The sequence below is a fragment of the Schistocerca cancellata genome, chromosome 7 (assembly GCF_023864275.1).
Source record: "Schistocerca cancellata isolate TAMUIC-IGC-003103 chromosome 7, iqSchCanc2.1, whole genome shotgun sequence".
Taxonomy (NCBI): Eukaryota; Metazoa; Arthropoda; class Insecta; order Orthoptera; family Acrididae; genus Schistocerca; species Schistocerca cancellata.
This window is the reverse complement of record NC_064632.1, coordinates 15,960,592-15,972,805: the sequence shown is the minus strand read 5'-3', so window position 1 is coordinate 15,972,805 and position 12,214 is coordinate 15,960,592. Positions and strand designations below refer to the sequence as shown.

Below are 12,214 nucleotides of genomic sequence, written 5' to 3'. Positions count from 1 at the left end.
TTTTTATATCTGGTATCATGTGAATGAACATCTGTTCTGGACGTTAAGGTATGTATTTGTTTTTTTATGGAAAGAAGACATGCTTTTATATACAGAGAAGGTAATGTTAAGATGTTAAGTTCCTTAAAGTGCTTTCTACATGATTCTTGGCTTTTAATACCTGTAATTGCTCTAATTGCTTTCTTCTGCCACATGAACACTGTCTGAGCACCAGTTGAGTTGCCCCATAATTTTATTCCGTACTGTAAGTGAGATTCAAAGAACGCATAATAAGAAGATAAAAGTTGTTTTCTGCTAACTAATGTTTTTAGTTTCCTTAACAAAAAGACTACTCTAGAAAGTCTGGTACATAACAGTTCCGTGTGGGTGTTCCATGTTAATTTCGGGTCCAGGTGGATTCCTAGAAGTCTTACAGAGTCAGACTCATTTAATTTTTCCTGTAGATTGTGCAAGAAGAAATACATAGTTTCTGTCTTGCTACTGTTGAGTATCAGCTTGTTACTGTGGAGCCATATGGCAGACTTTTCAAGCATTGCTTTTGTTTGTTTCTTCACTTCCTCCAATTTGTTATCTGAGGTAATCAGGGTTGTGTCGTCAGCATATATTATTGACTTGTGAAGCATGAAAGTAGGCAAGTCATTCATGTATACCAGGAAGAGAAAAGGTCCAAGCACTGAGCCTTGTGGCACGCCTCTTACAACTGGTAGGGCATTTGATTGCTGGCTATTTACTATAACTACCTGAGTTCTGTTTGTCAGGTATGATCTGATTAATGCCAGTTCGTTATTTTTTACACCATAGCACTCTAGTTTATTTATTAGTATTTCGTGGGATACAGTATCAAATGCTTTACTCAGATCTAGTAGTACAGCACAAGTGATAGAATTGTTCTCAAAGCCATCAAGTATGTCTGTCACAAGAGTTTCTACTGCATTTATTGTAGACAATCCTGGCCTAAAACCAAAGAGCGAGGAGGAAAAAAGATTTTGTTCAGCAAAGTAGTTGCAAAGTTGTGTTTTAATGCAGCATTCTATTATCTTGGATAATATAGGTATGAGGGATATTGGACGGTAACTTTCAGGTTTGTTTTTTTCTCCTTTTTTATAGATTGGGATAACAATAGTAGCCTTCAGGACCTCAGGAAATTTTCCAGCTGTAAAAGTACTATTGATCAGAAAGGTAAGAGGGGCAACAATAATGTCAATTATTTGTTTCAAGATGGTGTTGGAGATGCCATAGAGATCTTCACTGTATGAGCCATGTAGGTTTGTGACGACTTTGTATACAGTTTGGCAGGACACCTGTTTCCATTTAAAGGATAAGTTATTTAGGTCAGGAATGTTGTGGGTAAAACTTTCAGAAGTTGCATCATCTGGTGCAGAGGTAGCAGTAGCTTCCAACTTAGTACTGTTAACAAAAAATTCATTTAATTTTCCTGGCACTATTGGAATTTCTTGTCTGTTTTTATGCTTCCCTGCTATTTTGTTTATTACCTGCCAGGCTGCTTTGCATTTGTTGCTGGAGTTTTCAATGAAAGCATCATTGGCTCTCTGCTTTGCCATCTGTATTTCAGTTCTATAATTCTTCCTGGCTTCTTTATACCTCTGCTTCGATTCTAGGTTACCAGTTTTAGCCATTTTATGTAGGGCAATAAGTGTGTTTCTCAGGTCATGCAGTTCAGGAGTGAACCAGTTGTGCTTCTTTTTTCTATTTGGTGCACCATCTGTTTTCATCTTTTTGATTATTTGTGGGCAACAGTTTTGAACTAAGCTTGTTAGTATGTTCATGAATAAGTTAAAAGCATTACCGTTGTTATTACAATTATATACTCTGTCCCACTCAACTTCTGATAATTTTTACCTTAACTTCGTAATGTTGTCAGGATATAATAGTCTGATCCTCTTAATGTGTTCAGGTTGCTGAGTAGGATAGTTTTCACAGTTGACCATTAGCCATAGGCTGTCATGGTCAGATAAAACTGGATTTATCACTCCGTACTGACACTCGTCTTTTGTCAAATTGGTGATTATGTTATCTAGGCAGGCATCTAATCTGGTTGGCTTGTTATTCATACAGTACAAGTTGTTAGACCTTAGCATGTTTTGAAAGTGTGTGACAGCTGGTGTTTTTAGTCGAATGTCTATATTAATGTCACCAATGTATGCTATCTTGTGGTGTCTGTATTTTACCAGCAGGTACTTATTTAAAGTCTCCATTTGGTCAATAAACTGATGAATATCAGAGCTAGGAGTGCGATAAATAGAGATGATCACTAATTTAAGTTTGGGAAGCAATAATGCAGCAATTTCAAAAAGTTGCTCTTTGCAAAAATGGTCGACTTTTTGTGCTACATATTCAATGTTAGAGTTTCTCTTTATAAAAATAGCGACTCCTCCATGACTACTTTTGGTTCTACAATATGAGCTTACTAATTCAAATCCTTCTGGGGTGATGCTGAAGGAATCAGATTAGGAAATGAGGCACTTAAAGTAGTAAAGGAGTTTTGCTATTTGGGGAGCAAAATAACTGATGATGGTCGAAGTAGAGAGGATATAAAATGTAGACTGGCAATGGGAAGGAAAGCGTTTCTGAAGAAGAGAAATTTGTTAACATAGAGTATTGATTTAAGTGTCAGCAAGTCGTTTCTGAAAGTAATTGTATGGAGCGTAGCCACATATGGAATTGAGACATGGATGATAACTAGTTTGGACAAGAAGAGAATAGAAGCTTTCGAAATGTGGTGCTACAGAAGAATGCTGAAGATTAGATGGGTAGATCATATAAGTAATGCGGAGGTATTGAATAGGATTGGAGAGAAGAGAAGTTTGTGGCACAACTAAACTAGAAGAAGGGATCGGTTGGCAGGACATGTTCTGAGGCATCAAGGGGTCACCAATTTATCATTGGAGGGCAGCGTGGAGGGTAAAAATCGTAGGGGGAGACCAAGAGATGAATACACTAAACAGATTCAGAAGGATGTAGGTTGCAGTAGGTACTGGGAGATGATGAAGCTTGCACAGGATAGAGTAGCATGGAGAACTGCATCAAACCAGTCTCAGGAATGAAGACAACAACAACAACAGGATAATAGTTTCAAAAATGTTACTGACAGTTAATATTAGTGATACTGATCTAAAATTCTAAACTTTTTTCTGATTTCCATTCGTAAGTGCTAGATGAACTGAACTTACTTTTAAGACAATCAGATACAAGTTTCCTTTAATAGTACAATTACTAAGATAGATATGTTGTTTAGTGATTCCGTTCACACATTTCTTTAGCTCATGTTCTAGATTCATCCCATCCAGATGAACGTTTGTTCTTTAACTTTCGTACTGTTTTAAAATATTTCTTGCCAATTAAACTCGACAAATTTGAGCCTTGCACAATGTGTCATATTCTTTGGTGTCTTGGCCAGAAATTTGTAATGGTGACTGGTTGGTCAAAGGAAGAGAGAAGGTTCTTAAGAATTAAATTACATACTGCATTTGGATTTTCCACTACGTGGCCTTTATGTATAATGTTGACTGGTTGACTATCCAGCTTTCTGGTGGTTTCAGTATTTTTACTGACTAATTTCCAGGATGCCTTAGCTACATTGGCTGAATGCTTCACTGCATTACTGTTTGTTATCTGAAGTGTAATTTCTATGTAAGGTCAAAACCATATCTATCTTAGTTTAACCAGACTAGGTACAAGTTTCAATCTAGTATTACTCTCATATGGCAGTTTGGAGTGAAGATGGATACAGATATGATTTATGACTTCTACCAACTGAGACTAATGAAGACAGAAATTACCATATTAGACAGTTTAAGGGACAATAGTACTGTTCCTCAAACAGGCAACTGCACATACCCCTTTACGGGAGAACAATGACACAGCGCAGGCAATGGTAAATATGCAATTCATCTCTGAAGAACAATGTTTGGCACAGATTTGCTGCATTTCCTTAGGGGGAACCTCCCCCCATCCAGATCGTGAGCATCATATCCAGAAATTTTTTCATTCAATGCACTGATGTTTAAAGTTTCAGTTATGGCACATGGGGGCTTACACCACACTGGACTCTAATAATCATGAAATCATATAGATTTTTATAATCGCTAATCATATGGTTTTCTCTTGTTAACCTGTGATATAAGCTTCATTTTATTTAAACATGCTCATCTTAGTGTTGCAATGTACACAAATATTTGTTTAGTTTGATTCAGTGAAACGGAATCTGACAACGTGTCTTCAGCTACGCAAATTTTTTTGAATGACTGTTTACATGCAGGGGATAGACAAAATAATGTGAATAGTGGTAGTAATGGGATGGTTGCATTTAACAGTCAACAACGCAGGTAAGGCACGTGTTGCACTGGACCGTACATGTTCAATACAGAATAGGCATCAGTGCAGGTTGTTAACGAGTAGTGCACACTTCATATTTGCATTCAGAGGTCAAGGTCAATGTGCAATGAAAGACCTATAAGAGTTTCAACGAGATCAGATTGTAGGGGCCCAATTAGCTGGAGCATCAGTAACCAAGACAGCCAACTTATTGGATGTTTCAAGAGCAACTGTTTCAACAGTCATGACAATCTACACAGAACATGGAAAGACCTCATCGTGTAAATGTAATAGTGTGTGCAAATCAAAATTAAATGACAGAGATTGCCATATGCTAACATGAATCGTGTCAAAACAACACAAAACTACGGTGGCTAAAGTGACTGCAGAGCTCATCTTTGAGACCCTGTATCTTCCAACACTGCTGAGAACTCCATAAAGCGAATATTCATGTACGAGCTGTTACACCGAAACCATTAGTGATGACAACCAATGCAAAGGAGCATAATAAATGGTGTCAGGAGCATAAATCCTGGATGGATGATCAATGGAAACACATCATGTGGTCCAACGAGTCAACATTATTGTTACTTCCAACACCGAGCTGGGTTTACATCTGGGGGGGGGGGGGGGGGGGCAAGGGGGGGGGGGGGGGGGAGAAAATCCTGATTCCAATGGTTAAGCATGGAGGTGGATGTGTGATGGTGTGGGCAGCCATATCATTGTATTCTGCTGGTCCCATTGTTATTCTCAAAGGCCATGTTACAGCCAACGATTATGGGAACATTTTAGGTGATCAGGTGCACCCCATGATTTAAATGTTGTTCCCCAATAATGATGCCATATTTCAGGATGATAATGCACCCATTCACACGGCCAGGACACTACAATCGTGGTATGAGTAGCATACACCTGAAATGCAGTGTCTTCCCTGGCCAGCTCAGTCCCCAGACTTCAATATTATCGAACGATCGTGGGTGGTATTGGAGTGCAGACTCTGTAACAGATTTCCACCTCCCTCATCATTACTGGAGTTAGAAGAGGTTTTGATCCAAGAGTGGCACAATATTCACTGGAGATTATACAATCATTATATGCCAGTACTCCATGAAGAATTGCAGCTGCAGTACACAGTCCAACCCCTTATTAATAAACCATTCCCAAGTAAGTACAGGTGTTCACATTATTTTGCCTACCCCATGCAATTCCGAGTAAGCCTCATAAAAAGGGAAAGTGTTATTTATAACCAAAATAGAAACTTTTAGCCTAAAAACAGAGATATGTTATGCTTGAATTAACAAACTTTGGCAACATATGTCAAACTGATCACTTCATATGGTTGCTAATAAACAACAGCAAGGTGTTAACAAAAACATTACAAGAATTGGCTTTGAATATTAAGTTATGTGTAAAAATTTCCTCCAGCTCCTAGAAGTTTACCAAAAAAGAATTTCCATATTATAATGGCTATTCTGAGAACACTGTTCAGCCAACTCTGATTTTTAAATAATATCTTGCTTTAAAGGTTATATAACCTTCATGTTATTTGCATGTTTGATTCAAAGTGTTGTAGTTTTCATTATTACTGTATATGCATTGTCATTATAAACTTCTAAAAATATATAAACAAGAATCTAACAGTCTAAGGCCAAATCTTACCTTACATCTAGGTGTTTCGCCTGTCACAGCTCTATGAATACAGCTCACCATGATCCTCAAAAATGCAGACTTTGTGTCTGTACCTTTTTGCCGCAAAAAACATTCTATGAATTCCTTCCAGTCACATAGTTCTTGACATATGCCCCAAAGTGAGTCCACATACAGTGTTTCATATCCATGAAACTGTAAACACATGGTCAGTAGAATGAAAAGATAGATTAACAGCCACTAATGACATTAATGATGAAATATGGGTTGAAAATGAAAGATAAAAACCTCTAAATTCTCTACGTAAAAGATGCAATCTACAATAAAGCAGATAAACCCTGTTGCTTAATGTTATACTTAAAATTTATAAATTGTTATTGGAAAACTCATATCATCATCTTGGACAGTTTCCAGCCTCTGGCCGGATTTGTTTGGAACATAAGCCTCTCCATCATCTTCTGTCTTGCCACCAACTCTCCGTACTCTCCTTGGTCAGTCTTCTCCTTTCTTCTGGGCACATTCCTCCACTCCTTTTAGCCATCTGTCTCTCTGTCTCTTTCCTTCCGGTTTCATCTTGTGTATCCTCTTCTCTTCCATTCACTTAACATGCCCATACCATCTCAGCCTTGATTTTCTATCTCCTCCTGTAATGGTTCCACCTACATTAACTCTCTGATCCTCTCATTTCTTAACCTGTTTATATTTGTCACTCCAACACTGTTCCTCAAGAATTTCATCTCACTAGCTTGTACTTTGCTTTTCTCTCTTCCTTTCATAACCCAGGTTTCGGATGCATGTGTCAGGATTGGGACATAAAATGACCAGTATATAACCTTTTTACTGATTTGGGGTACATCCTTGTTCCATACCACGCTTCTGACACTCTTCCAAAACGTTTCTGCTTTTCTCCCCCGCTCGTTTATTTCTCTGTCGTATTTTCCATCCTCCTGTATCAGACTTCCTAGGTACTTGAAACTCTCCACTCTCTTCAATCATTCCCCACCAATTGTTGTTCCAGTTGTTCCTCTCTCCTTCGTTCTTGTTGTGATATAATCATCTCACTCTTACTTATTCTAAATTTCATCCTATATTCTTGAACTGTTTGTTCCCATACGACCAACTGCTCTTGTACTTCCTCCTCCTTATTCCTCTCGAATCATCAGGTAATCTGCAAACACCATAGCTTTCATCTTTCCTTCATCAATTACTTGTGCTACTGTACTCATTATATCATCCATCACTACAATGAAGAGTATTGGTGAAAGTGCAGTTCCCTACCTCAAGCCATTCTTCTGTTCAATCAAAGCTGATATCGCTCCTCCCACTTTCACACAGCTCACACTTCCATGGTACATTTCCCTTATCCCTCAAATAATCTGTTTTGCTACTCCTCTGTTTTCCAGGGCTTTCCACACTTTGCTTCCACATACACTATCATACACTTTTTCAATGTCCAGGAAGGTCATTAGTGGATCTATTCCATATTCATAATGCTGTTCCTACAGCTGTCTTACAGCAAAAATTAGATCCACTGTGGACCTTCTTGTTCTGAAGCCATGTTGCTCTTCTCTCATCCCTCCTCCTAATTTTGCCCAAATTTGTGCTTCCAAAATTTTCTCAAAAATCTCTGCACAATGAATCATCAATGTTATCCCTCGATAGTTCTTGCACTCTTTTCTATTTCCCTTCTTAAAGATCAGGACAATTATTCCCTTCTTCCAGTCTTGTGGTATCATCTTCTGTCTCCACACAAATTACTCGATATAGCCATTGTATCCCCACCACTCCTGCTGCTCTCACCATCCAGCTCATCCAGACCTGGTGACTTCCCTCCCTTCATCTTGCCCTATGCCTCTTCCACTTCTCCCCATGTAAGGTCTGTTTCTATTTGCTGTTCATCCTCTTTCTTATCCTAAGCTTGTTCCTCCTCATCAAGGTCTCCATTCGGGTTCAGGAGTTCTTCAAAATACTCCTTCCACATATTCTTGAGTTCCTCCTCATTCTCTACATCTTGACCACTTTTGTTCACCATTCGGGCATAATCTGTTGTACCATTCTTCCTCTTACTTTTAATCATCCCATACAACATCTTTTTTGAACCTTCACTATCCTCCTCCATCATTCTGGTCCAGTGTTCCATCCACTTACTTCTCTCGTCCATCATCACTCTCTTTGCTTCGTTCTTTCTTACTTGATACTCTTCTCTTGTCTCTACTGTTCTCTTCTGGAACAATCCCTAAAGGCTCTATTCTTCTTCTGTACTACATCCTTTGTTTTATCATTCCACCAGGGTGTTTCTTTCCATCTCTTTTTGTTGCTTGTCCTCCCACACATTGCTTCCGCCGCATTTACTAATGTTCCCTTGACTCTACCCCATTCTTCTTCTACCATTTTTGGTCCATCCTTTGGGATGCTTTCCTCTACTACTTGTAGGTACTATAGCCTGCTTTCTTCCCCCTTCAACTTCCATACCCTTATACGTCTTTCTTGGTTTTCTGCCCCTTTATTATCCTTACTCCCTCTCAGGTTCATTACCAGCAAAGAGTGGTCGCTCTGATGGTATTACCTTAATGTCAATGATGTTCCTATTCATCTCACTATCATACAAGAAGTAGTCAACTATCGACTTTCTCTTTAAGTCTTGACTGTACCATGTAATCTTGTGGCTCTCTCTTTTCCTGAACCACGAGTTCTCAACCAGCAAGCCATTCCTTTGACAGAACTCTAATAGTCTTTCACCTTCCTCATTTCGGCAGCCCCAACCCTCTGGTCAAAGCACACTTTCACAGCCTTGTCTCTCTTTTCCAACGTGTGCGTTTAAAATCTCCCGTTGCTATCACATTCTTCCTTCCCATCTGCTTCTGCATTTCCTCTTGAAACTCTTGCTTCTCCTCAGAAGTGCAACCCACCTGCAGCGCATGCACTTTTATTGCCTCTATGGTCGTCCCCTTGAGTGATATTTTGATCATCGTCATCCTATCACTTATTCCCTTCACTTCCTCTTTCATTCCCTCTCTTACTACTATTCCCACTCCATTTCTCCTTCCCTCCTCATTTCCACTCCAGTACAGTCGGTAGCCTTTCCATCATATTTCAGCTAACCCCAATAGGTCTAACTTCCTTCTTTCCATCATGTCTACCATCTCCTCCACTTTTCCAGTCAATGTTTGTATATTTAATGTTCCAAACCTAAGTCCTTGTTTATAGCCAGTTTGTCATTGATTAAATCTGTCCTTTCCAAGGCCCATTCTATTTTTGAAAGCAGAAATCATAATCCACTACTGGCTTGCTGGGCCTATCGTAGCTTCACCAGAGCCCCGTTAGCCATCACTTTTCAGGGTTCCTGTAGGACCTTCACAGCTACTGTAACAGTCCCTGGGCACACACAAATACAGTTATGTGAAGTGAGGTACAAAGAGGACAGTGTGTGCCCCAGGACCGCTATGGAAAACCCATGAAACAGTGTAAACTAAAGAAATGTTCAGTAATATATATTTTCAAGCCACAGTTACTTAACAAACATACTTTTTCTGCTATAAGCAGTCTGAAAGAATAAATAACTAATACTCAATGCATTCTGCCATTAGGTTATACAAAATTAATAAGCATTCTCATTTTATGTACTTTGTCACATGTAAAAAACTTATTTAAAGGACATCATGGTGGCCTCTGTATGTAAAATTATTTATTTATATAAATCATTACTGAAATTTTGGCCATGTGGCCATTATTATGTGGCACACCGCAAAGCTGCAAACACAGAGTATATATACAGAACTGCACTCACACCTGCTATGCATATGGTAATTATACAGTGTAGATAATGTTTTGAAAAGTTGTAGAGAGGATTTAATAGATGACGTTCTGATAAGGAATCCATGTCTGAGGTAAAATAAGTTTGAAGAGTGCATCACTTTCAAATCTCCTGCTTTACAGTACGCACACAGTGGAGAGAATGAACTCTGACCTATTTGTTCTGCAGGGCCCATGACATGGGCAATGTTCCGAGTACTCCCCATCGGGTTCTCTTCAATATGACTAAGGATGTCCTCTACAAGCTCAAGAGAACAGTGGAGCACCACAGTCAGTCCTCCTAGTTACAAATGTACCAGTTTCTCTTAGCCTTTGTCATAGCCAGGCAAAAAATTTATACAATATCATAATTATAACATGGACTGATGATGACCTTCTTGTTTCAGTTCGAGCATGTACCATTCATATTTTGAAGTTGTACGTACAGAAGGAATATAACGCAATTTATAGTTAATTAACACCTCAAACAGAAAGTGGAGACCAGTCCTGAAATTCCATAGACCTATGCTTTATCATGGGATGACAATAATTCCCTTGGCAACTAGCAAAATTGAGATATTACATAAAATTTTATGTTTTTTTTATGCAAAATTAATATTGTCATAAATATTGTAACCCATTAGCCCATTGTGTGCAGATCACTAGAACTGGTAACATGTTTGTAAAGCCTTTTGCAAGTTGTCATCAGCCAGTTGACATAAACGCTGTGTAATGATCTCCTCTAGACCTTGCCATACTTATTGTCATTAGCAGTATGCAGTTATGTTGCTCCTGTATGTTTTCTAGTGTAACCTACCCATCTTTCATTATAATGTCAGTGTGATCGTTCCATACTTTTTGCAACAGAACAGTGAACTTCCTTGACCCATGTGCCAGGTATTCAACTGGCTACATATCACTCCCACTCCACAACATAAAATTTTACGTAATATCTCAATTTTACTAGTTTCCAAGGGAATTATTGTCATCCCATGGCAAAGCACATGTCTATGGAATATCAGGACTGGGCTCCACTTTCTGTTTGAGGTGTTAATTAACTACAAATTGTGTTATATTCTTTCTGTAAGTACAACTTCAAAACATGTTCTTCGCATTTGACAGTTCCTAACACAACGTCTTTGCTTAGTTTGGTTTACAAAAAAGTGTACATGCTGCAACAAAACATTCGCATAAATATGGGTCTCTTACTTAAATAGACTTTTGTCTTCTACTGCCAACAGCACAGGTTGTCCACAAAAACATGACACACCCCAAGTGTCTATGCCTTTTTAATTGTAATAAATCCACTTTATGATAGTGGTGTAATCCACTGAAACATGCAGCGGGAAGAACAACAACATTATTTGACCGGATAAAGTAATTTGTATATTCCAAAACAACTACTTCCCCACAAAATCTCTCTTGTTTTACATCCTCACAAAAGGGAATGTATTTATAGCTGATCAAAGCATAAATTCTCATTATGTGAAGGGAGTTGGTTGTTTAATTGGCAAATCCCAGTAGTTGGTCTTGTGGTAACATTATTTCACGTAGTTCTCAGTAGTGCATAATTATATTATTATAAAAATGTAAAGGCTAAGTATAGAAGTATCTTATGTGTACCAGCGAGAAAAATATGAAATCACCAATGGAGCACTTATGAAAGAAAGCAGGATGATTGTGATTTAACATCCTGATGACAATGACATGAGATACAGAGAAAAAGTTCAAGTTGGGAAACAAAAACAGTTACATCTTTTACAGAGGTACCATTAAAGCACTTGACTTTAAGTGGTTTTGGGGAACCATGGAAAACAGATTTGGATGGCCAGTCAGAGCAATAAAGCTGATCTTTCCAAAAGGAAGTCTGATGTCTTAACCACTGCACTGCCTCACACAGTCCATGTCCATGACGTACGTACCTTGTCACAAGTAAAACTATTAATCAAATAGAGCTTTCAAGGGGTACTGATATGTTTCAGTAAATGCCCAGTTTATCATCTTAGTTTATTTATTTGCTCCCTGAAGAATGCCCACTACTTCAAATAAGAAAGTTCCAAGAGATAATGTATAGCATAATTACTCATTATCAGTTATTTTGCAGTGGGATACATTTAATATGTTGCATTTGTTTCATTGTTGTGATTATGACTTACTTTACATTCCATGAAGAAGCAAGCAATGTTTTCCAGTAAACTTGAGCCATCTTCTTCCATTATCACTCTCGATACTTTCAATACATAGCCTGCTGCTTCCTGTGCCACAGGCTTGTGCTCCGAGAACACCAGAAAGAAAAGTTGTTCTTTGTCTTTTTCATTTAACACTGACTGATAAAATCTGCAAATGTACACACACATTAATATTAATGAAGATGGAATAGGCTCGAAGTCTAATAGATGAAGTGTAGATGATAATTATTTCATTTTTTCTATTGAACATT

At 38.3% G+C, this 12,214-nt stretch overlaps 1 protein-coding gene across 1 annotated transcript in view; it reads right to left on the bottom strand.

The window, feature by feature from the left end:
• The window catches only part of LOC126092405 (cohesin subunit SA-2-like), a 192,768-nt gene that overhangs the window by 145,235 nt on the left and 35,319 nt on the right, over positions 1 to 12,214 (bottom strand). The window contains exons 4-5 of the mRNA XM_049907978.1: positions 11,931 to 12,111; positions 5,995 to 6,177 (exon numbers count right to left, since the gene is read on the bottom strand). Of these exons, the coding sequence (XP_049763935.1) occupies positions 5,995 to 6,177; positions 11,931 to 12,111 (364 nt within the window). The remainder of the gene's footprint in view (positions 1 to 5,994; positions 6,178 to 11,930; positions 12,112 to 12,214) is intronic.